Source organism: Coturnix japonica, unplaced genomic scaffold, assembly GCF_054131305.1.
Source record: "Coturnix japonica strain WE unplaced genomic scaffold, WE-NBRP24 Scf084, whole genome shotgun sequence".
In the NCBI taxonomy this organism is placed as follows: Eukaryota; Metazoa; Chordata; class Aves; order Galliformes; family Phasianidae; genus Coturnix; species Coturnix japonica.
In genome coordinates this window covers 175,523-202,320 of record NW_028188987.1, presented here as the reverse complement: position 1 = coordinate 202,320, position 26,798 = coordinate 175,523, and the positions used below count along the sequence as shown (strand labels likewise).

Genomic DNA, 26,798 nt, shown 5'->3' with positions numbered 1-26,798 from the left:
CCCCTATATCCCCTATATCCTCCCTATATACCCCCTATATCCCCCCTATATCCCCCCCATATCCCCTATATCCCCCCATATCCCCTATATCACCCCCATATCCCCTATATCCTCCCTATATCCCCCCTATATTCCCCCCCATACCCCCTATATCCCCCTCTATATCCCCTATATCCCCCTATATATCCCCTATATCCCCTATATCCCCCCTATATCCCCTATATCCCCTATATCCCCCCCATATCCCCTCTTCCCCCTTCCTACCCCATATATATGGGGCTGGGGGGGTTTCTATCCCCATATCAATGGGGCTGTTGTTGATTGGCCGTCAGACCTGTCACTCACACCCCTCTCTTCCCTCTCGACCAATCAGATTAGCCCGTTTCGCCCCTGGACTCCCATGGGCCCGCCCCCAATGCTCCGCCCCCGACCTGGACCTTCTTTATTCCATCCCTAAAGCAGCCGCCTTCTACCTGAGGGGCGGGGCCGCGTAAGTGATTCATTTGCATAGCCACGCCCCATTTAATTTGCATAACAAAGCCCTCTTTAATTTGCATAACAAAGCCCCCATTTGTTTGCATGACGACAGCCCTAAGTGTTAAGCCACGCCCCCTTTGTGGTAAGCCCCGCCCCCTTTTCCTTATATGGGCATCTACCACCACTTAACCACGCCCCCTTATTTGCATAGCCACGCCCCATTGCCTTTAGTCACGCCCCCTTTGTCTTTAGCCCCGCCCCCTTTTCCTTATATGGGCAGTGGCCCCACTCAACCACGCCCCCATTGTCATTATCCACGCCCCCTTATTTGCATCACCACGCCCCCTTTGTCTTAAGCCACGCCCCTTGTCTTTAGCCCCGCCCCCTTTTCCTTATATGGGTGTCGGTCCCACTTAACCACCACCCCCTTATTTGCATAGCCACGCCCCTATGTCTTTATCCCCGCCCCTTTTCCTTATATGGGTGACCACACCCCCTTACATGCATTGCCACGCCCCCCTTGTCTTTAGCCCCGCCCCCTTTCCCTTATATGGCCGCTGGCCCCACTTAACCACACCCCCTTTATTTGCATAGCCACGCCCCCTTTCCTTATATGGATAGGCACACCCCTTGTCTTAAGCCACACCCCCTTTGTCTTTAGCCATGCCCTCTTTTCCTTATATGGGTATTGGTCCCACTTAACCACACCCCCCTTTGTCTTAAGCCATGCCCCCTTTGTCTTTAGCCACACCCCCTTTTCCTTATATGGTAATGGTCTCATTTAACCACGCCTGCTCATTTGCATAGCCACGCCCCCTTTCTTTGGTAACTCCCCCCCCCCCTCGTTATCCCTATATATCCCCATATAATCCCCTATAACCCTATAACCCCATATCCCCCCTATAGCCCCCATAACCCCATATATCCCCCTATACCCCCCATATCCCCCCATATAGCCCCATATAACCCCATATAACCCCATATACCCCCATATACCCCCATATAACCCCATAGAACCCCATATAACCCCATATAACCCCATATAACCCCATAACCCCATATAACCCCATATAACCCCATATAACCCCATATAACCCCATATAGCCCCATAGAACCCCATAGAACCCCATATAACCCCATATAACCCCCATATAACCCCATATAACCCCATATAACCCCTTATAACCCCATATATCCCCATATAACCCCATATAACCCCATATAACCCCATAGAATCCCATATAACCCCATATAACCCCATATAGCCCCATAGAACCCCATATAACCCCATATAACCCCATATACCCCCATATAAACCCATATAACCCCATATAACCCCATATTCCGCCATATAACCCCATATAACCCCATATAACCCCATAGAACCCCATAGAACCCCATATAACCCCATATAACCCCATATAACCCCATATAACCCCATATAACCCCATATAACCCCATAGAACCCCATATAACCCCATATAACCCCATATAACCCCATATAACCCCATATAACCCCATATAACCCCATATAACCCCATATAACCCCATATAACCCCATATAACCCTATAACCCTATATGACCCCATAGGAACCTCGAGACCAAATTAAAGGGTTTTTTGGACCGGGCCGAGTCCTGGCAGAGCCTTGATGCCATAACAAGGATCTTCTGCTTCTATCACACCCCTGTTACAGGTATATATGGGGTTATATGGGGTTATATGGGGTAATATAGGGGTATATAGGATTATATGGGGTTATATGGGGTTCTATGGGGTTCTATGGGATTATATGGGGTTATATGGGGTTATATGGGGTTATATGGGGTTATATGGGATTATATGGGGTTATATGGAGTTATATGGGGTTATATGGGGTTATATGGGGTTATATGGGGTTATATGGGGTTATATGGGGTTATATTGGGTTATATGAGGTTATGTGGGGTTCTATGGGGTTCTATGGGGTTCTATGGGGTTCTATGGGGTTATATGGGGTTCTATGGGGTTCTATGGGGTTATATGGGGTTATATGGGGGTATATGGGGTTATATGGGGTTATATGGGGTTCTATGGGGTTCTATGGGGTTATATGGGGATATATGGGGTTATATGGGGTTCTATGGGGTTATATGGGGTTATATGGGGTTATATGGGGTTCTATGGGGTTATATGGGGTTATATGGGGTTATATGGGATTATATGGGGTAATATGGGGTTCTATGGGGTTATATGGGGTTCTATGGGGTTATATGGGGTTGTATGGGGTTATATGGGGTTCTATGGGGTTATATGGGGTTATATGGGGTTATATGGGATTATATGGGGTAATATGGGGTTCTATGGGGTTCTATGGGGTTCTATGGGGTTATATGGGGTTATATGGGGTTATATGGGGTTCTATGGGATTATATGGGGTTATATGGGGTTATATGGGGTTATATGGGGTTATATCGGGTTATACCGGATTATATGGGATATATGGGATTATATGGGATTATATATGGTGTGTATGGGGTATATGGGATTCTATGGGATTCTATAACCCCATAACCCCGTTACTTATGGGTCTGCCCCATAGATTACGTGGTGAAGCACTGGCAGGAGGACTCGTTCTTTGGGGCCCAGTACCTCAATGGGGTCAACCCCGTCCTATTACGTCGCTGCACCCGCCTGCCCCATAACTTCGCCGTCACCCCACAGATGGTGGCCAAAGCTTTGGGGCCCCACACCGACCTACAGAGGGAGATGGAGGTGGGAGAGACCAGAAGATATGGGGCTGGGGGGGAGATATGGGGCTGGGGGGGGAGATATGGGGCTGGGGGGAAGATATGGGGCTGGGGGGGAGATATGGGGCTGGGGGGAAGATATGGGGCTGGGGGGGGAGATATGGGGCTGGGGGGGGAGATATGGGGCTGGGGGGGGGAGATATGGGGCTGGGGGGGAGATATGGGGCTGGGGGGGGAGATATGGGGCTGGGGGGGAGATATGGGGCTGGGGGGGAGATATGGGGCTGGGGGGGGAGATATGGGGCTGTGGGGGGAGATATGGGGCTGGGGGGGAGATATGGGGCTGGGGGGGAGATATGGGGCTGGGGGGGGGAGATATGGGGCTGGGGGGGAGATATGGGGCTGGGGGGGGAGATATGGGGCTGGGGGGGAGATATGGGGCTGGGAGGGAGATATGGGGCTGGGGATGGGAGATATGGGGCTGGGGGGGGAGATATGGGGCTGGGGGGGGGAGATATGGGGCTGGGGGGGAGATATGGGGCTGGGAGGGGAGATATGGGGCTGGGGAGGAGATATGGGGCTGGGGAGGAGATATGGGGCTGCGGGGGAGATATGGGGCTGGGGGGTAGATATGGGGCTGGGGGGGGGAGATATGGGGCTGGGAGGGGAGATATGGGGCTGGGGGGGGAGATATGGGGCTGGGGGGGAGATATGGGGCTGGGAGGGGAGATATGGGGCTGGGAGGGGAGATATGGGGCTGGGGGGGGAGATATGGGGCTGGGGGGGAGATATGGGGTTGGGGGGGGAGATATGGGGCTGGGGGGGGAGATATGGGGCTGGGGGGGAGATATGGGGCTGGGGGGGGAGAGATGGGGTTATAGGGGTGCCTATGGGGTCCCATTGAGTTCCTATTGAGACCCCATTGAGTTCCTATTGAGTTCCTATTGGGTTCCTATTGAGACCCCATTGAGACCCTATTGGGATGCCATTGAGTTTCATTTGGGATCCTATTGAGTTCCTATTGGGATCCTATTGAGACCCCATTGGGTTCCTATTGGGATCCCATTGAGATCCCATTGAGACCCCATTGGGTTCCTATTGGGATCACATTGAGACCCCATTGAGACCCCATTGGGATCCCATTTGGTTCCTATTGGGTTCCTATTAGGATCCCATTGAGTTCCCGTTGGGACCCCATTGGGTTCCTATAGGGTTTCTATTGGATTCCCATTGAGTTCCTATTGGGATCCTATTGAGTTCCTATTGAGATCCCATTGGGTTCCTATTGGGTTCCTATTGAGACCCCATTGAGTTCCCATTGAGATCCCATTAGGATCCTATTGAGACCCCATTGGGATCCCATTGGGTTCCTATTGGGTTCCTATTGAGTTCCTATTGGGATCCCGTTGAGTTTCTATTGAGTTCCTATTGAAATCCCATTGAGTTCCTATTGAGTTCCTATTGAGACCCCATTGGGTTCCTATTGGGATCCCATTGAGTTCCCATTGAGATCCCATTGGGTTCCTATTGAGATCCCATTGAGTTCCCATTGAGATCCCATTGGGTTCCTATTGAGATCCTATTGAGACCCTATTGGGATCCCATTGAGTTCCTATTGAGTTCCCATTGGGATCCCATTGGGACCCCATTGATTTCCTATTAAGATCCTATTGGGTTCCCATTGAGATCTTATTAAGGGTGGATATGGGATGGTTATGGGGTTGTTATGGGGCAGCTATGGGGTTGTTATAGGGCTGTTATAGGGCAGCTATGGGGTTGTTATAGGGCTGTTATAGGGCAGCTATGGGGTTGTTATAGGGCCGCTATGGGGTTGTTATAGGGCCGCTATGGGGCGGCTATGGGGCAGCTATGGGATAGCTATGGGGCAGCTATGGGTCAGCTATGGGGTCCCATATTATCTCTATGGCAGGAGGGCCGTATGTTCCTGGCTGTTATAGGGCAACTATGGGGTTGTTATAAGGCCGCTATGGGGTTGTTATAGGGCAGCTATGGGGCAGCTATAGGGCAGCTATGGGATGGCTATGGGGCGGCTATGGGGCAGCTATGGGGTCCCATATTATCTCTATGGCAGTAGGGCTGTATGTTCCTGGCTGTTATAGGGCAACTATGGGGTTGTTATAAGGCCGCTATGGGGTTGTTATAGGGCAGCTATGGGGCAGCTATAGGGTAGCTATGGGATAGCTATGGGGCAGCTATGGGTCAGCTATGGGGTCCCATGTTATCTCTATGGCAGGAGGGCCGTATGTTCCTGGCTGTTATAGGGCAGCTATGGGGTTGTTATAGGGCTGGTATAGGGCAGCTATGGGGCAGCTATAGGGTAGCTATGGGATAGCTATGGGGCAGCTATGGGTCAGCTATGGGGTCCCATGTTATCTCTATGGCAGGAGGGCTGTATGTTCCTGGCTGTTATAGGGCAGCTATGGGGCTGTTATGGGGCAGCTATAGGGCAGCTATGGGATGGCTATGGGGCGGCTATAGGGCAGCTATGGGGTTGTTATATGGCTGTTATAGGGCAGCTATGGGTCAGCTATGGGGTCCCATATTATCTCTATGGCAGTAGGGCCGTATGTTCCTGGCTGTTATAGGGCAGCTATGGGGTTGTTATAGGGCTGTTATAGGGCTGTTATAGGGCCGCTATGGGGTGGCTATGGGTCAGCTATGGGGTCCCATGTTATCTCTATGGCAGGAGGGCCGTATGTTCCTGGCTGTTATAGGGCAACTATGGGGTTGTTATAAGGCCGCTATGGGGCTGTTATAGGGCAGCTATGGGGCAGCTATAGGGTAGCTATGGGATAGCTATGGGGTGGCTATGGGTCAGCTATGGGGTCCCATATTATCTCTATGGCAGTAGGGCCGTATGTTCCTGGCTGTTATAGGGCCGCTATGGGGTTGTTATAGGGCTGTTATAGGGCAGCTATGGGGCTGTTATAGGGCAGCTATGGGATGGCTATGGGGCGGCTATAGGGCAGCTATGGGGTTGTTATAGGGCTGTTATAGGGCCGCTATGGGGCGGCTATGGGGTCCCATATTATCTCTATGGCAGTAGGCCGTATGTTCCTGGCTGTTATAGGGCAGCTATGGGGTTGTTATAGGGCTGTTATAGGGCCGCTATGGGGCGGCTATGGGGCTGTTATGGGGCAGCTATAGGGCAGCTATGGGATGGCTATGGGGCGGCTATGGGGCGGCTATGGGGTCCCATGTTATCTCTATGGCAGGAGGGCCGTATGTTCCTGGCTGTTATAGGGCAGCTATAGGGTTGTTATAAGGCCGCTATGGGGCTGTTATAGGGCCGCTATGGGGCAGCTATGTGTCAGCTATGGGATAGCTATGGGGCAGCTATGGGTCAGCTATGGGGTCCCATATTATCTCTATGGCAGGAGGGCCGTATGTTCCTGGCTGTTATAGGGCAGCTATGGGGTTGTTATAGGGCTGTTATAGGGCTGTTATAGGGCCGCTATGGGGCAGCTATGGGTCAGCTATGGGGTCCCATGTTATCTCTATGGCAGGAGGGCCGTATGTTCCTGGCTGTTATAGGGCAGCTATGGGGTTGTTATAGGGCAGCTATGGGGTTGTTATAGGGCAGCTATGGGGCAGCTATAGGGCAGCTATGGGATAGCTATGGGGCAGCTATGGGTCAGCTATGGGGTCCCATATTATCTCTATGGCAGGAGGGCCGTATGTTCCTGGCTGTTATAGGGCAGCTATGGGGTTGTTATAGGGCTGTTATAGGGCAGCTATGGGGCGGCTATGGGGCTGTTATGGGGCAGCTATAGGGCAGCTATGGGGCAGCTATGGGGTTCCATGTTATCTCTATGGCAGGATATGGGGTTGATGGGTCAATATGGGGCAGATATGGGCAGCTATGGGGTTGTTATAGGGCTGTTATAGGGTTGTTATAGGACAGCTATGGGGCTGTTATAGGGCCGCTATGGGGTGGCTATGGGTCAGCTATGGGGTCCCATGTTATCTCTATGGCAGGAGGGCCGTATGTTCCTGGCTGTTATAGGGCAGCTATGGGGTTGTTATAAGGCCGCTATGGGGTTGTTATAGGGCAGCTATGGGGCAGCTATAGGGCAGCTATAGGGCCGCTATGGGGTGGCTATGGGGCGGCTATGGGGTCCCATGTTATCTCAATGGCAGGAGGGCCGTATGTTCCTGGCTGTTATAGGGCAGCTATGGGGTTGTTATAGGGCTGTTATAGGGCTGTTATAGGGCCGCTATGGGGCAGCTATGGGGTGGCTATGGGGTCCCATGTTATCTCTATGGCAGGAGGGCCGTATGTTCCTGGCTGATTACGCCCTATTGGATGGGATCAATGGGGTGGAGATCGACGGGCGCCCCACGTATCTGTGCGCCCCTATTTGCCTCCTGCACTTGGGGGGAGACGGGGAGCTGAGGCCTGTGGCCATACAGGTGGGTTATGGGGCCGATGGGGTGGGATATGGGGGGGGATATGGGGGGGGATATAGGGTGGGATATGGGGATATAGGGGGGGATAAGGGGATATGGGGGGGATATGGGGGGATATAGGGGAATATGGGGGGGATATGGGGATATGGGGGGGATATGGGGGGATATAGGGGAATATGGGGGGGATATGGGGGGATATAGGGGAATATGGGGGGGATATGGGGATATAGGGGGGGATAGAGGGGATATGGGGCAGGAGATGGGGATATAGGGGGAGATATGGGGATATAGGGGGGGATATGGGGATATGGGGGGGATATGGGGGGATATGGGGCAGGAGATGGGGGGATATGGGGTGATATAGGGGGATATGGAGGGGATATGGGGCAGGAGATGGGGATATAGGGGGGGATATGGGGATATAGGGGGGGATATGGGGATATGGGGGTTTATATGGGGGGGATATGGGGCAGGAGATGGGGGGATATGGGGTGATATAGGGGGATATGGGGGGATATGGGGCAGGAGATGGTGATATAGGGGGGGATATGGGGGTATGGGGTGATATAGGGGGTATATGGGGTGGATATGGGGTGGATATGGGGGATATGGGGCCATCTATGGGGCTACTGGGGGGGGGGTTGGGTCCAGCTCTGGGTTTTTTGGGGTTGTTTTATTGCGTGCGTGTCCCTTTAAATCTCTTCTTCCTGTTTTCCGCCATCTTGTTTCAGCCCTTAACCCTCCACTTCCTGTCATCTGACCTCCACTTCCTGTCTTCTGACCTCCACTTCCTGTTTTCCGCCATCTTGTTCCGGCCTTTAACCCTCCACTTCCTGTCATCTGACCTCCACTTCCTGTCATCTGACCTCCACTTCCTGTCTGCCGCCATCTTGTTCCGGCCCTTAACCCTTCACTTCCTGTCATCTGACCTCCACTTCCTGTCTTCCGCCATCTTCTTCCTGTCCTCTCCCACTTCCTGTCCTTACTCCTCCACTTCCTGTCTTCCGCCATCTTGTTCCGGCCTTTAACCCTCCACTTCCTGTCCTCTGACCTCCACTTCCTGTTCTCTTCCCTCCACTTCCTGTCTTCCGCCATCTTGTTCCAGATCTTAACTCTCCACTTCCTGTCTTCCACCATCTTTTTCCTGTTCACTTCCTGTCTTCCGCCATCTTCTTCCTGTCCTCTCCCCTCCACTTCCTGTCTTCCGCCATCTTGTTCCGGCCCTTAACCCTTCACTTCCTGTCCTCTGACCTCTACTTCCTGTCCTCTCCCTTCCACTTCCTGTCCTTACTCCTCCACTTCCTGTCTGCCGCCATCTTGTTCCGGCCTTTAACCCTCCACTTCCTGTTCTCTTCCACTTCCTGTCTGCCGCCATCTTGTTCCGGCCTTTAACCCTCCACTTCCTCTCCTCTTCCCTCCACTTCCTGTCTTCCGCCATCTTCTTCCTGTCCACTCCCCTCTACTTCCTGTCCTTACTCCTCCACTTCCTGTCTTCCGCCATCTTGTTCCGCCTCCGACCAATCCCCTTCACCCCCATGATTATCTCTCCACCAATCAGCTCCAACAACAACCCGGCCCGTCCAATCCGGTGCTGGTTCCCGAGGACCCCCCGTGGTTGTGGGCCTTGGCCAAGGCCTGGGTTCGTAGTGCGGATTTCCAGGTCCATGAAGCCATCACTCATTTACTCCGGGCTCATCTATTGGGTGAGGTGTTCGCAATGGCCACCAGGAGGCAATTGGCCACTCAGCACCCCATCTATAAGGTAAGAGCCAATCAGAGGGCTAAGATGGCGGCCGTCGGCCAATCAGAGCGGTTGTTGGCCAATCAGAGGGCTAAGATGGCGGCCGTCGGCCAATCAGAGAGGTCGTCGGCCAATCAGAGCGCTAAGATGGCGGCTGTCAGCCAATCAGGGCGCTAAGATGGCGGCTGTCAACCAATCAGAGTGCTAAGATGGCGGCTGTTGGCCAATCAGATTGCTAAGATGGCAGTTGTCAGCCAATCAGAGCGGTTGTCAGCCAATCAGAGCGCTAAGATGGCGGTCGTCAGCCAATCAGAGTGCTAAGATGGCGGCTGTTGGCCGATTAGATTGCTAAGATGGCAGTCATCAGCCAATCAGAGTGCTAAGATGGTGGCTGTCGGCCAATCAGGGCGCTAAGATGGCGGTCGTTGGCCAATCAGAGCGCTAAGATGGCAGTCGTCGGCCAATCAGAGCACTAAGATGGCGGCTGTCAGCCAATCAGAGCGCTAAGATGGCAGTCATCGGCCAATCAGAGCGCTAAGATGGCGGTTGTCAGCCAATCATAGCGCTAACATGGCAGTCGTTGGCCAATCAGAGTGCTAAGATGGAGGTTGTCAGCCAATCAGAGCGCTAAGATGGTGGTTGTCAGCCAATCAGCATGAGGTGGGCGGGACTATACATTTAAATATTTAAATGAGGGCAGGGTGAGGTGGGCGGAGTTATGCAAATAAGGGGGTGGGCTGGAGCCAATCGCCGTGTGATGTGGGCGGGGCTATAGATTTAAATATTTAAATGAGGAACGCGGTGGGCGGGGCTACAATTTAAAGGGGCCGCACCTATTTTTTGGGTTCGGGGGGGGGGGTATCTCCCTATTATTGCCCCTATAAGACCCCCCCCCCCATATTTTCTGCCCCCCTTTTTCTGCCCCATAGCTGCTCCTGCCCCACACGAGGTACACGGTTCACATCGCTACATTGGCCCGGCGCTTCCTGCTTAATCCTGGGGGGGTCTTTGACCAGGTGAGGCCTATGGGGGGCGGGGGTCTTTTGGGGGGGGGGTCTTTTGGGGGGGGGGTCTTTTGGGGGGGGGGGTCTTTTGGGGGGGGGGGTCTTTTGGGGGGGGGGGTCTTTTGGGGGCTATGAGGGGGTAAAAAGGGGGTTTGGGGGGTCTTGGGAGTTATTATAGGGGGGGATGGGGGGTGTTGGGGGGGGGAAGGCCTTGGGGGGGGTCTTATGGGGGGGTATTGGGGGGCTTGGGGGGGTTGGGGGGGCTATGGGGGGTCTTTGGGGGGTAAAAGGGGGGTTGGGGGGGTCTTGGGAGTTATTATAGGGGGGGTTGGGGGGTGTTGGGGGCCTATGGGGGTCTTTTGGGGGGGGGGTCTTTTGGGGGGCTATGAGGGGGTAAAAGGGGGGTTGGGGGGGTCTTGGGAGTTATTATAGGGGGGGATGGGGGTCTTTAAGGGGCTATGGGGGGTCTTGGGGGGCAAAAGGGGGGTTGGGGGGGTTTGGGGGGGTCTTGGGAGTTATTATAGGGGGGGATGGGGGTCTTTAAGGGGCTATGGGGGGTCTTTGGGGGGTAAAAGGGGGGTTGGGGGGGGTTGGGGGGCTATGGGGGGGTCTTGGGGGGGGAATGGCCTTGGGGGGGGTCTTTTGGGGGGGGGTCTTTTGGGGGGCTATGAGGGGGTAAAAAGGGGGTTGGGGAGGTCTTGGGAGTTATTATAGGGGGGGATGGGGGGTGTTGGGGGCCTATGGGGGTCTTTTGGGGGGGGGGGGTCTTTTGGGGGGCTATGAGGGGGTAAAAAGGGGGTTGGGGAGGTCTTGGGAGTTATTATAGGGGGGGATGGGGGGTGTTGGGGGCCTATGGGGGTCTTTTGGGGGGGGGGGTCTTTTGGGGGGCTATGAGGGGGTAAAAAGGGGGTTGGGGGGGTCTTGGGAGTTATTATAGGGGGGATGGGGGTCTTTAAGGGGCTATGGGGGGGTCTTTGGGGGGTAAAAGGGGGGTTGGGGGGTCTTGAGAGTTATTATAGGGGGGGATGGGGGGTGTTGGGGGGCTATGGGGGGTCTTGGGGGGGGGAATGGCCTTGGGGGGGGTAAAAGGGGTCTGGGGGGGTTTGGGGGGGTCTTTGGAGTTATTATAGGAGGGGATGGGGGGTCTTGGGGGGCTGTGGGGGGGTCTTGGGGGGTAAAAGGGGGGTTGGGGGGTCTTGAGAGTTATTATAGGGGGGGTTGGGGTGTCTTGGGGGGCTATGGGGGGGTCTTGGGGGGGGAAAAGGGGTCTGGGGGGGTCTGGGGGGTCTTGGGAGTTATTATAGGGGTGGATGGGGGTCTTTAAGGGGCTTTGGGGGGGTCTTTGGGGGGTAAAAGGGGGGTTGGGGGGGTCTTGGGAGTTATTATAGGGGGGATGGGGGGTCTTGGGGGGCTATGGGGGGGTCTTGGGGGGGGGGAATGGCCTTGGGGGGGGTCTTATGGGGGGGGTATTGGGGGGCTTGGGGGGTTTGGGGGGGTCTTGGGAGTTATTATAGGGGAAGATGGGGGTCTTTAAGGGGCTATGGGGGGTCTTTGGGGGGTAAAAGGGGGTTGGGGGGGTCTTTGGAGTTATTATAGGGGGGGATGGGGGGTCTTGGGGGGGGGAATGGCCTTGGGGGGGTCTTATGGGGGGGGTCTTGGGGGGCTATGGGGGGTCTTTGGGGGGTAAAAAGTGGGTTGGGGGGGTCTTGGGAGTTATTATAGGGGGGGGATGGGGGGTCTTGGGGGGGGGAATGGCCTTGGGGGGGGTCTTTTGGGGGGGGGTCTTTTGGGGGGCTATGAGGGGGTAAAAAGGGGGTTGGGGGGGTCTTGGGAGTTATTATAGGGGGGGATGGGGGTCTTTAAGGGGCTATGGGGGGTCTTGGGGGGTAAAAGGGGGGTTGGGGGGGGTTGGGGGGTCTTGGGAGTTATTATAGGGGGGGTGGGGGGTCTTTAAGGGGCTATGGGGGGTCTTATGGGGGGGAATGGCCTTGGGGGGGGTAAAAGGGGTCTGGGGGGGTTTGGGGGGGTCTTTGGAGTTATTATAGGGGGGGATGGGGGTCTTTAAGGGACTATGGGGGGTCTTTGGGGGGTAAAAGGGGGTTGGGGGGTCTTGGGAGTTTTTATAGGGGGGGATGGGGGGTCTTGGGGGACTATGGGGGGGTCTTTGGGGGGTAAAAGGGGGGTTGGGGGGGTCTTGGGAGTTATTATAGGGGGGATGGGGGGTCTTGGGGGGGGAATGGCCTTGGGGGGGGTCTTATGGGGGGTATTGGGGGCTTGGGGGGGTTGGGGGGGCTATGGGGGGTCTTTGGGGGGTAAAAGGGGGGTTGGGGGGGTCTTGGGAGTTATTATAGGGGGGGTTGGGGGGTGTTGGGGGCCTATGGGGGTCTTTTGGGGGGGGGGTCTTTTGGGGGCTATGAGGGGGTAAAAAGGGGGTTGGGGGGGTCTTGGGAGTTATTATAGGGGGGGATGGGGGTCTTTAAGGGGCTATGGGGGGTCTTATGGGGGGGAATGGCCTTGAGGGGGGTAAAAGGGGTCTGGGGGGGTTTGGGGGGGTCTTGGGAGTTATTATAAGGGGGGATGGGGGTCTTTAAGGGACTATGGGGGGTCTTGGGGGGCAAAAGGGGGGTTGGGGGGGTTTGGGGGGGTCTTGGGAGTTATTATAGGGGGGATGGGGGTCTTAAAGGGGCTATGGGGGGTCTTGGGGGGTAAAAGGGGTCTGGGGGGGTTTGGGGGGGGTCTTGGCAGTTATTATAGGGGGGGTTGGGGGGGTCTTGGGGGGCTATGGGGGGTCTTGGGGGGGGGAATGGCCTTGAGGGGGGTAAAAGGGGTCTGGGGGGGTTTGGGGGGGTCTTTGGAGTTATTATAGGGGGGGATGGGGGTCTTTAAGGGGCTATGGGGGGTCTTGGGGGGGGGGAATGGCCTTGGGGGGGGTCTTATGGGGGGGGTATTGGGGGGCTTGGGGGGGTTTGGGGGGGTCTTGGGAGTTATTATAGGGGGGGTGGGGTCTTTAAGGGGCTATGGGGGGTCTTTGGGGGGTAAAAGGGGGGTTGGGGGGTCTTGGGAGTTATTATAGGGGAGGATGGGGGTCTTGGTGTGCTATGGGGGGGTTTTGGGGGGGGAATGGCCTTGGGGGGGGTCTTATGGGGGGGGTATTGGGGGGCTTGGGGGGGTTTGGGGGGGTCTTTGGAGTTATTATAGGGGGGGATGGGGGTCTATGGGGGCTATGGGGGGTCTTTGGGGGGTAAAAGGGGGGTTGGGGGGGTCTTGGGAGTTATTATAGGGGAAGATGGGGGTCTTGGTGTGCTATGGGGGGGTCTTTGGGGGGGGGAATGGCCTTGGGGGGGTCTTATGGGGGGGGTATTGGGGGGCTTGGGGGGGTTTGGGGGGGTCTTGGGAGTTATTATAGGGAGGATGGGGGGTCTTGGGGGGGCTATGGGGGGTCTTGGGGGGGGAATGGCCTTGGGGGGGTCTTATGGGGGGGGTAAAAGGGGTCTGGGGGGGTTTGGGGGGTCTTGGGAGTTATTATAGGGGGGGATGGGGGGTCTTGGGGGGCTATGGGGGGTCTTTGGGGGGTAAAAGGGGGGTTGGGGGGGTCTTGGGAGTTATTATAGGGGGGGATGGGGGTCTTTAAGGGGCTATGGGGGGGTCTTGGGGGGGGGAATGGCCTTGGGGGGGGTCTTATGAGGGGGGTATTGGGGGGCTTGGGGGGTTTGGGGGGGTCTTGGGAGTTATTATAGGGGGGGTGGGGGGGCTATGGGGGGTCTTTGGGGGGGTAAAAGGGGGGTTGGGGGGGTCTTGGGAGTTATTATAGGGGGGGATGGGGGTCTTTAAGGGGCTATGGGGGGTCTTGGGGGTAAAAGGGGGGTTGGGGGGGGTTGGGGGGCTATGGGGGGGTTTTGGGGGGGGGAATGGCCTTGGGGGGGGTCTTTTGGGGGGGGGTCTTTTGGGGGGCTATGAGGGGGTAAAAAGGGGGTTGGGGGGGTCTTGGGAGTTATTATAGGGGGGGTTGGGGGTCTTTAAGGGGCTATGGGGGGTCTTTGGGGGGGTGTAAAAGGGGTCTGGGGGGTTTGGGGGGGTCTTGGGAGTTATTATAGGGGGGGTGGGGGTCTTGGGGGGCTATGGGGGGGTCTTGGGGGTAAAAGGGGGGTTGGGGGGTCTTGGGAGTTATTATAGGGGGGGATGGGGGGGTCTTGGGGGGCTATGGGGGGGTTTTGGGGGGGGAATGGCCTTGGGGGGGGTAAAAGGGGTCTGGGGGGTTTGGGGGGGGTCTTTGGAGTTATTATAGGGGGGGATGGGGGGTCTTGGGGGCTATGGGGGGGTCTTGGGGGGGGAATGGCCTTGGGGGGGGTCTTATGGGGGGGGTATTGGGGGCTTGGGGGGTTTGGGGGGGTCTTTGGAGTTATTATAGGGCGGGATGGGGGTCTTTAAGGGGCTATGGGGGGGGTCTTTGGGGGGTAAAAGGGGGGTTGGGGGGGTCTTGGGAGTTATTATAGGGGGGGATGGGGGTCTTTAAGGGGCTATGGGGGGTCTTGGGGGGGGGAATGGCCTTGGGGGGGTCTTATGGGGGGGATAAAAGGGGTCTGGGGGGGTTTGGGGGGTTATTATAGGGGGGGATGGGGGTCTTTAAGGGGCTATGGGGGGTCTTTGGGGGGTAAAGGGGGGTTGGGGGGGTCTTTGGAGTTATTATAGGGGGGGTGGGGTCTTTAAGGGGCTATGGTGGGTCTTTGGGGGGTAAAAGGGGGTTGGGGGGGTCTTGGGAGTTATTATAGGGGGAGATGGGGGGGTCTTGGGGGGCTATGGGGGGGTTTTGGGGGGGGGAATGGCCTTGGGGGGGGTCTTATGGGGGGGGTATTGGGGGGCTTGGGGGGGTTTGGGGGGTCTTGGGAGTTATTATGGGGGGGGTGGGGGGGCTATGGGGGGTCTTTGGGGGGTAAAAGGGGGGTTGGGGGGGTCTTGGGAGTTATTATAGGGGGGGATGGGGGTCTTTAAGGGGCTATGGGGGGGTCCTGGGGGGGGGAATGGCCTTGGGGGGGGTAAAAGGGGTCTGGGGGGGTTTGGGGGGGGTCTTTGGAGTTATTATAGGGGGGGTTGGGGGTCTTTAAGGGGCTATGGGGGGGTCTTGGGGGGGGAAAAGGGGGGTTGGGGGGGTCTTGGGAGTTATTATAGGGGGGGATGGGGGGTCTTGGGGGGCTATGGGGGGGTCTGGGGGGGAATGGCCTTGGGGGGGTCTTATGGGGGGGGTAAAAGGGGTCTGGGGGGGTTTGGGGGGGTCTTTGGAGTTATTATAGGGGGGTTTGGGGGGGTCTTTTGGGGTCTATGGGGAGCTTTACCCCCCATTCCCCCTCACTTATCCCCTTATAGCCCATATTTCCCCCATATCGCCCTCGTGACCCCCTATATCCCCCGTATGTCCCCCCTATATCCCCCCATATCCCCCTATATCCCCCCATATCCTCCCATACCCCACCTTATCCCCCCATATACCCCATATCCCCCCATATCCTCCCTATATCCCCCCATATCCTCCCATACCCCACCTATATCCCCCCATATCTCCCTGTATCCCCCCATATACCCCCATATCCCCCCTATATCCCCCCATATCCCCCTATATCCCCCATATCCCCCATATCCAATCTCATATCCCCCTATATCCCCCATATCCCCCCCATATCCCCCTATATCCCCCCATATCTCTTTCTATTCCCCCATACCCACCCCGTATCCCCCAATACCCCCCCTATCCCCCCATATACCCCCATATCCCCCTATATCCCCCCATACCCACCCTGTATCCCCCCACATCCCCCATATACCCCCATATCCCCCATATATCCCCCCATATCCCCCCTATATCCCCCCATACCCACACTGTATCCCCCTGTATCCCCCTGTATCCCCCCATATCCCCCATATCCACCCCATATCCCCCATATATCCCCCCATTTCCCCCCATATCCCCCTCATCCCTCCATATCCCACTCATATCTCCCTTTATCCCCCCATATACCCCCATATCCCCCCTATATCCTCCCATACCTACCCTGTATCCCCCCATATACCCCATATCCAGTCTCATATCCCCCATATATCCCCCCATATCCCCCCTATATCCCCCCATACCCACCCTGTATCCCCCCATATCCCCCATATCCAATCTCATATCCCCCCTATATCCCCCCATATCTCCCATTATACTCTCATATCCCCCCGTATCTCTCTTTATCTTACCATATCTACCCCATATCCACCCATATCCACCCCTATATCCCCCCATATTTCCCCTTATGCTCTCAATCCCCCTTTATCTCCCCTATATCCCACCATACACCCCCTATCTCCCCATAAACCCCTTATATCCCCCCCTTATCTCCCCTATATTCTCTCGTATTCCTCCGTATCCCCCTTATCCTCCCACCCCCCCCCATATCATCCCCATATCCCCCCATACCCTCCATCTCCCCCTATCCCCTCTATATACCACCTATATCCCCCCATACCCCCCCACCTCCCCATATCCCCCCCATATCCCCCCTTTAGACCCCATTTAACCCCTCCCTTCCATTCTCTCCCCCCCCCCCCGCCCCCCATAGGCCATTGCTGTGGGTCGCAGTGGTCTCATTGAGCTGGTGGGTCGCGGGTTGAAGTCATTGAGGTACCGGGATCTACTGCTGCCCAACGACCTCAGGAACAGGGGGGTCCACAAAGTCCCTGGGTACCATTTCGGCAGCGACGCCAGCAAAATATGGGCGGCCATTAAAAGGTGGGGGGTCAATGGGGGCAGTGGGGGGCAATGGGGGCAGTGGGGGGCAGTGGGAGTCAATGGGGGTCAATGGGGGCAGTGGGGGGCAATGGGGGGCAGTGAGGGGCAATGGGGGTCAATGGGAGCCATTGGGGGTCAATGGGGGGCAATGGGGGGCAGTGGGGGGCAATGGGGGGCAGTGGGGGGCTATGGGAGTCAGTGGGGTCAGTGGGAGTCAATGGGGGCAGTGGGGGGCAGTGGGGGGCAGTGGGGGGCAATGGGGGGCAGTGAGGGGCAATGGGGGTCAATGGGAGCCATTGGGGGTCAATGGGGGGCAGTGGGGGGCAATGGGGGTCAGTGGGGGGCTATGGGAGTCAGTGGGGTCAGTGGGGGTCAGTGGGAGTCAATGGGGGTCAATGGGGGTCAATGGGGGGCAGTGAGGGGCAATGGGGGGCAGTGGGAGTCAATGGGGGTCAATGGGGGCAGTGGGGGGCAATGGGACTCAGTGGGGTCAGTGGGAGCCATTGGGGGTCAATGGGGGTAAATGGGGGCAGTGGGGGGCAATGGGGGTCAATGGGAGCCATTGGGGGTCAATGGGGGGCAGTGGGGGGCAATGGGGGTCAATGGGGCCAGTGGGGGGGAATGGGAGTCAGTGGGAGCCATTGGGGGTCAATGGGGGTCAATGGGGGCAGTGGGGGCAGTGGGGGACAGTGAGGGGCAATGGGGGTCAATGGGAGCCATTGGGGGTCAATGGGGGGCAGTGAGGGGCAATGGGGGGCAGTGGGGTCAGTGGGAGCCATTGGGGGTCAATGGGGGTCAATGGGGGCAGTGGGGGGCAATGGGGGCAGTGGGGGGCAATGGGGGGCAATGGGGGTCAATGGGAGTCAATGGGTGTCAATGGGTGTCAATGGGGATCAATGGGTTTCAATGGGGGTCAATGGGGATCAATGGGTTTCAATGGGGGTCAATGGGGCCAGTGGGGGGCAATGGGCGGCCGTGGGGGGCAATGGGAGTCAATGGGGGTCAATGAGGGTCAATTGGGGTCAATGGGGGTCAATGGGGGCAGTGGGGGGCAATGGGGGGCAGTGGGGGTCAGTGGGAGTCAATGGGGGTCAATGGGGGTAAATGGGGGTCAGTGGGAGTCAATGGGGGTCAATGGGAGTCAGTGGGGGTCAATGGAAGTCAATGGCGGTCGATGGAAGTCAATGGGAGTCAGTGGAAGTCAATGGGTGTCAATGGGAGTCAATGAGAGTCAATGGGGATCAATGGGGGGCAATGGGAGTCAATGGGTGTCAATGGGAGTCAATGAGAGTCAATGGGAGTCAATGGGTGTCAATGAGGGTCAATGGGTTTCAATGGGAGTCAATGGGATTCAATGGGTGTCAATGGGGACTCAATGGGACTCAGTGGGTGTCAATGGGACTCAATGGGTTTCAATGGGTTTCAATGGGGATCAATGGGACTCAATGGGTTTCAATGGGACTCAATGGGTGTCAATGGGACTCAATGGGACTCAATGGGACTCAATGGGTCTCAATGGGTGTCAATGGGTGTCAATGGGTCTCAATGGGTGTCAATGGGACTCAATGGGTTTCCATGGGACTCAATGGGTGTCAATGGGTTTCAATGGGGATCAGTGGGTGTCAATGGGGATCAATGGGAGTCAATGGGACTCAATGGGGATCAATGGGAGTCAATGGGAGTCAATGGGAGTCAATGGGCTTCAATGGGTTTCAATGGGGATCAATGGGACTCAATGGGTTTCAATGGGTGTCAATGGGACTCAATGGGTTTCAATGGGACTCAATGGGTGTCAATGGGTCTCAATGGGTTTCAATGGGTCTCAATGGGTTTCAATGGGTGTCAATGGGTTTCAATGGGTTTCAATGGGGTTTCAATGGGACTCAATGGGTTTCAATGGGTCTCAATGGGGATCAATGGGTCTCAATGGGGTTTCAATGGGTGTCAATGGGAGTCAGTGGGGGTCAATGAGAGTCAGTGGGTGTCAATTGGTGTCAATGGGGACTCAATGGGTGTCAATGGGTGTCAATGGGACTCAATGGGTTTCAGTGGGACTCAGTGGGTGTCAATGGGTTTCAATGGGGATCAGTGGGTGTCAATAGGGATCAATGGGAGTCAATGGGACTCACTGGGTCTCAATGGGACTCAATGGGTTTCAATGGGTCTCAATGGGGTTTCAATGGGTCTCAATGGGACTCAATGGGTTTCAATGGGTGTCAATGGGTGTCAATGGGTCTCAATGGGGATCAGTGGGTCTCAATGGGTTTCAATGGGTCTCAATGGGTGTCAATGGGGACTCAATGAGACTCAATGGGTTTCAATGGGTCTCAATGGGGTTTCAATGGGTGTCAATGGGACTCAATGGGTCTCAATGGGACTCAATGGGTTTCAATGGGTTTCAATGGGTCTCAATGGGACTCAATGGGTGTCAATGGGTCTCAATGGGACTCAATGGGTGTCAATGGGACTCAATGGGTGTCAATGGGACTCAATGGGGATCAATGGGTCTCAATGGGTCTCAATGGGTCCCAATGGGTCTCAATGGGTGTCAATGGCCCCATTCACCCTCGTGTTTCACGCCCATTTTCCTCGTTTCCCCCCAGTTTCGTGTCCGGGATCGTTCACTTTTATTACCCGTGTGACGGCGCCGTGCGACACGACCCCGAGTTACAGGCCTGGGTGAAAGAGATCTTCATTAAAGGCTTCCTGGGGAGGAAGAGATCCGGTACCACCCCATAGAACCCCATAGAGCCCCATAGAACCCCATAGAGCCCTATAGAACCCCATAGAACCCCATAGAGCCCTATAGAACCCCATAGAACCCCATAGAACACCATAGAACCCTATAGAACCCCATAGAACCCCATAGAACCCCATAGAACCCTATAGAACCCCATAGAGCCCTATAGAACCCCATAGAACCCCATAGAACCCTATAGAACTTTATAGAACCCCATAGAACCCCATAACCCCATATCCACCCCATAGAACCCCATAGAGCCCCATAACCCCATATCCACTCCATATCCCCCCATAGAACCCCATATACCCCCATATCCCCCCATATCCCCCTATAGTGCCCCATATATCACCCCATATAACCCCATAGTGCCCCATATCCCCCCATATCTCCCCTATATCCCTCCATATCCCCCCATATCCCCATATTCCCCCTCTATCCCCCTTCTAACCCCCCATATCCACCCATATTCCCCTATATCTGACCCATATCCCCCCCATATCCCCCCATATACCCCCTATATACCCCCTTATAACCCCATATCCCCCTCATATCCCCCCATATCCCCCCATATCCCCCTATATCCCCCCATATCCCACCACATATCCCCCCACATACCCCTTTATACCCCCTTATAACCCCATATACCCCCATATCCCTCCATATACCCCCTTATAACCCCATATACCCCCATATATCCCATTATAACCCCTTATATCCCCCTATATCCACCCCATATCCCCCCATACCCCCCCATATCCCCCCCATATCCCCCCATATCCCCCCGTATACCCCCTATATACCCCCTTATAACCCCATATCCCCTCATATCCCCCCATATCCCCCCATATCCCCCTCATATCCCCCCATATACCCCTATATCCCCCTATATCCCCCCATATCCCCCCATATCCCCTCATATACCCCTTTATACCCCCTTATAACCCCATATCCCCCCTATATCCCCCCATATACCCCCATATACCCCCCATATACCCCCATATACCCCATTATAACCCCTTATACCCCCCTATATCCACCCCATATCCCCATACCCAACCCCCCCTCCCCCATACAACCCCCCCCTTGTACAAACACCTTTTGCAACCCCCCCCCCTTGTGCAACATCCTCCCTTGTGCAACCCCCCCCCCCACTTCAAAGCTCCTCTTACGTTGAGCCCTGATTGTGCAAAGCCCTGATTGTGCAACCCCCCCCCATCCCTTGTGCAACCCCAACCCTCCCCATGCAAAGCCCATATTGGGATGGAACTGGGTTATACTGGGGGGGGGGGGGGGATGGGACTGGGATGGGATGGGACTGGGATGGGATGGGACTGGGATGGGATGGGACTGGGATGGAGATAGGGGGCAATGGGGGGCAATGGGATGGGACTGGGATGGACTGGGATGGGACCAGTATAGGACCAGTATGGGACTGGGATAGGACTGGGATGGAGATGGGGGGCAATGGGATGGAACTGGGATGGACTGGGATGGACTGGGATGGAACTGGGATGGAGATGGGATGGAGATGGGGGGCAATGGGGGGTCAATGGGGGCAATGGGATGGAGATAGGGGGCAATGGGATGGACTGGGATGGGGATGGGATGGAACTGGGATGGAGATAGGGGGCAATGGGGGGCAATGGGGGGCAAAGGGATGGGGATAGGGGGCAATGGAAGGCAATGGGATGGGGATAGGGGGCAATGGGGGGCAATGGGGGGCAATGGGATGGAGATAGGGGGCAATGGGGGGCAAAGGGATGGGGATAGGGGGCAATGGGGGGCAAAGGGATGGGGATAGGGGGCAATGGGGGGCAATGGGGGGCAATGGGATGGACTGGGATGGAGATGGGGGGCAATGGGGGGCAATGGGATGGACTGGGATGGAGATGGGGGGCAATGGGGGGCAATGGGGGCAATGGGATGGAGATGGGGGGCAATGGGGGGCAATGGGGGCAATGGGATGGGGATAGGGGGCAATGGGAGGCAATGGGGGCAATGGGATGGAGATAGGGGGCAATGGGAGGGACTGGGATGGACTGGGATGGACTGGGATGGACTGGGATGGAGATGGGGGGCAATGGGGGGGCAATGGGGGCAATGGGTTGGACTGGGATGGGGATGGGATGGAACTGGGATGGAGATAGGGGGCAATGGGGGGCAATGGGGGGCAAAGGGATGGGGATAGGGGGCAATGGGAGGCAATGGGGTCAATGGGATGGGGATAGGGGGCAATGGGGGGCAATGGGGGCAATGGGGGGCAATGGGGGGCAATGGGGGCAATGGGGGGCAATGGGATGGGGATAGGGGGCAATGGGGGGCAATGGGGGGCAATGGGGGCAATGGGATGGGGATAGGGGGCAATGGGGGGCAATGGGGGCAATGGGATGGGGATAGGGGGCAATGGGGGGGACTGGGATGGACTGGGATGGAGATGGGGGGCAATGGGGGCAATGGGATGGGGATAGGGGGCAATGGGGGGCAATGGGATGGACTGGGATGGAGATGGGGGGCAATGGGGGGCAATGGGATGGGACTGGGATGGAACTGGGTTATACTGGGATATACTGGGTTATACTGGGTTATACTGGGTTATACTGGGTTATACTGGGATGGAACTGGGTTATACTGGGTTATACTGGTTTATACTGGGATGGAACTGGCTTATACTGGGATATACTGGGCTATACTGGGTTATACTGGGTTATACTGGGATGGAACTGGGTTATACTGGGTTATACTGGTTTATACTGGGATGGAACTGGCTTATACTGGGATATACTGGGCTATACTGGGTTATACTGGGTTATACTGGGATGGAACTGGGTTATACTGGGTTATACTGGTTTATACTGGGATGGAACTGGGTTATACTGCGTTATACTGGTTTATACTGGGATGGAACTGGGTTATACTGGGTCATACTGTGTTATACTGGGTTATACTGGTTTATACTGGGTTATACTGGGTTATACTGGTTTATACTGGTTTATACTGGGATCCACCCCAGGGTTCCCGTCGTCGTTACGCTCCGTGCGCTCCCTGATCCGCTTTGTCACCATGATCATCTACACCTGCTCAGCACACCACGCGGCCACCAACAGCGGGCAGGTATGGGGATATAGGGGGATATATGGGGTTATATGGGGCACTGTGGGGTTATATGGGGTTATATGGGGTTATATGGGGGGATATGGGGGCACCATGATCATCTACACCTGCTCAGCCCACCACGCGGCCACCAACAGCGGGCAGGTATGGGGATATAGGGGGATATAGGGGGATATAGGGGGATATAGGGGGATATAGGGGGGATATGGGGTTATATGGGGGATTTATAGGGTTATATGGGGTTATATGGGGGGATATGGGGGGATATAGGGGATATGGGGGGATATAGGGTTATATATGGGGTTATATAGGGGGTATAGGGGGGATATAGGGGGATATAGGGGGGATATGGGGTTATATGGGGTTATATTGGGGGATATGGGGGGATATAGGGGGGATATGGGGTTATATAGGGGGTATAGGGGGGATATGGGGGAATATAGGGGGATATAGTTGGATATAGGGGGGATATGGGGTTATATGGGGGGATACAGGGGATTTATAGGGTTATATGGGGGGATATAGGGGACTTATAGGGTTATATATGGGGATATAGGGGATTTATAGGGTTATATGGGGTTATATGGCAGGGTTATGGGGTTATATAGGGGGATATAGGGTTATATGGGGGGATATGGGGTTATATGGGGGGATATGGGGTTATATGGGGGGTATATGGGGCGCCATGATCATCTACACCTGCTCAGCCCACCACGCGGCCACCAACAGCGGGCAGGTATGGGGATATAGGGGATATAGGGGGGATATGGGGAGGATATGGGGTTATATAGGGGGTATAGGGAGGATATAGGGGGGATATGGGGTTATATGGGGTTATATAGGGGGTATAGGGGGGGATATAGGGGGATATGGGGTCATATGGGGTTATATGGGGTTATATGGGGGGATATGGGGTTATATGGGGTTATATTGGGGGATATAGGGGGATATAGGGGGGATATAGGGGGGATATAGGGGGATATAGGGGGGATATAGGGGGATATAGGGGGGATATGGGGTTATATGGGGTTATATTGGGGGATATAGGGAGATATAGGGGGGATATGGGGTTATATAGGGGGTATAGGGGGGATATAGGGGGATATAGGGGGGATATGGGGTTATATGGGGTTATATTGGGGGATATAGGGGGATATAGGGGGGATATGGGGTTATATTGGGGGATATAGGGGGGATATGGGGTTATATGGGGGGATATGGGGTTATATGGGGTTATATTGGGGGATATAGGGGGATATAGGGGTTATATGGGGTTATATTGGGGGATATAGGGGGGATATGGGGTTATATGGGGGGATATGGGGTTATATGGGGTTATATAGGGGGATATAGGGGGGATATGGGGTTTTATGTGGGGATATAGGGATGTATGAGGGGGATATGGGGGGATATGGGGGGGATATGGGGTTATATGGGGGGATGTGGGGCACTATGGGGGGATATGGGGGTATAGGGGGGATATAGGGGGATATGGGGGAAATATGGGGTTATATAGGGGTGATATGGGGGGATATAGGGGGATATAGGGGGGATATGGGGTTATATAGGGGGATATGGGGGGGATATGGGGTTATATGGGGGGTATATGGGGCACCATGATCATCTACACCTGCTCAGCCCACCATGCTGCCACCAACAGCGGGCAGGTATGGGGATATAGGGGATATAGGGGGATATAGGGTTATATGGGGGATTTATAGGGTTATATGGGGTTATATGGGGGGATATGGGGGGATATGGGGGATATAGGGGGGATATGGGGTTATATGGGGTTATATAGGGGGATATGGGGGGATATAGGGGGATATAGGGGATATAGGGGGGATATGGGGTTATATGGGGTTATATTGGGGGATATAGGGGGATATAGGGGGGATATGGGGTTATATGGGGGGGATATGGGGTTATATGGGGTTATATGGGGGGATATGGGGTTATATGGGGGGGATATAGGGTTATATGGGGTTATATGGGGTTATATGGGGGATTTATAGGGTTATATGGGGGATTTATAGGGTTATATGGGGGGATATGGGGTCATATGGGGGGTATAGGGGGATATAGGGGGGATATAGGGGGGATATAGGGGGATATAGGGGGATATAGGGGGATATAGGGGGGATATAGGGGGTATAGGGGGGATATAGGGGGATATGGGGTTATATATGGGGTTATATGGGGGATTTATAGGGTTATATGGGGTTATATGGGGGGATATAGGGATGTATGAGGGGGATATGGGGTTATATGGGGTTATATGGGGTTATATGAGGGGGATATGGGGTTATATGGGGGGTATAGGGGGGATATGGGGTTATATGGGGGGATATGGGGTTATATGGGGGGATATGGGGTTATATGGGGTTATATGGGGGTTATATGGGGTTATATGGGGTTATATGGAGTTATATGGGGGGTATAGGGGGATATGGGGGGGGATATGGGGTTATATGGGGAGATATGGGGTTATATGGGGGGATATGGGGTTATATGGGGTTATATAGGGGTGATATGGGGGGATATGGGGTTATATGGGGGGTATAGGGGGGATATGGGGTTATATGGGGGATATAGGGGAGATATGGGGTTAATGGGGGGATATGGGGTTATATGGGGTTATATGGGGGTTATATGGGGTTATATGGGGGGGATATGGGGTTATATGGGGGGATATGGGGTTATATGAGGGGTATAGGGGGGATATGGGGTTATATGGGGTTATATTGGGGGATATAGGGGGATATAGGGGGGATATGGGGTTATATAGGGGGTATAGGGGGGATATAGGGGGATATAGGGGGGATATGGGGTTATATGGGGGGATATGGGGGCACCATGATCATCTACACCTGCTCAGCGCATCACGCGGCCACCAACAGCGGGCAGGTATGGGGTTATAGGGGGGGATATAGGGGAAATATGGGGTTATATGGGGTTATATGGGGGGTATAGGGGGATATGGGGGGATATAGGGGTTATATGGGGGGATATGGGGCACTGTGGGGTTATATTGGGGGATATAGGGGGATATGGGGTTATATGGGGTTATATGGGGGGATATGGGGTTATATGGGGTTATATGGGGGGATATGGGGTTGTATGGGGGGGATATAGGGTTATATGGGGTTATGTGGGGGATTTATAGGGTTATATGGGGTTATATGGGGGATTTATAGGGTTATATGGGGGGATATGGGGTCATATGGGGGGTATAGGGGGGATATAGGGGGATATAGGGGGGATATGGGGTTATATAGGTGGTATAGGGGGGATATGGGGGGATATAGGGGGATATAGGAGGGATATGGGGTTATATGGGGTTATATGGGGGGATATGGGGGCACCATGATCATCTACACCTGCTCAGCCCACCACGCGGCCACCAACAGCGGGCAGGTATGGGGATATAGGGTTATATAGGGGATTTATAGGGTTATATGGGGTTATATGGGGTTATATGGGGGGATATAGGGGATTTATAGGGTTATATGGGGTTATATGGGGGATTTATAGGGTTATATGGGGTTATATGGGGGGATATGGGGTTACATAGGGGGTATAGGGGGGATATAGGGGGATATGGGGTTATATATGGGGTTATATATGGGGTTATATGGGGGATTTATAGGGTTATATGGGGTTATATGGGGGATTTATAGGGTTATATGGGGTTATATGGGGTTATATGGGGGGATATGGGAGGGATATTGGGGGATATGGGGTTATATGGGGAGATATGGGGGGATATAGGGATGTATGGGGGGGATATGTGGGGGATA

General features: G+C 55.0%; 1 protein-coding gene across 9 annotated transcripts in view; it reads left to right on the top strand.

Annotated features, from left to right (window-relative positions):
* LOC107307257 (uncharacterized) overlaps positions 1–26,798 on the top strand; it is a 51,892-nt gene that overhangs the window by 11,315 nt on the left and 13,779 nt on the right. For 7 of the 9 annotated variants that reach the window (XM_085534524.1, XM_085534519.1, XM_085534518.1 and 4 more), the window contains exons 4-12: positions 374–490; positions 2,069–2,172; positions 3,058–3,230; positions 7,496–7,639; positions 9,195–9,398; positions 10,307–10,393; positions 16,975–17,144; positions 19,748–19,869; positions 22,898–22,998. In XM_085534524.1, coding sequence (XP_085390650.1) covers positions 374–490; positions 2,069–2,172; positions 3,058–3,230; positions 7,496–7,639; positions 9,195–9,398; positions 10,307–10,393; positions 16,975–17,144; positions 19,748–19,869; positions 22,898–22,998 — 1,222 coding nt within the window. Of the gene's footprint in view, positions 1–373; positions 491–2,068; positions 2,173–3,057; positions 3,231–7,495; positions 7,640–8,367; positions 9,399–10,306; positions 10,394–16,974; positions 17,145–19,747; positions 19,870–22,897; positions 22,999–26,798 lie in introns of those variants that run through there. The other 2 variants (XR_014941448.1, XM_085534526.1) reach the window with 2 other exon arrangements.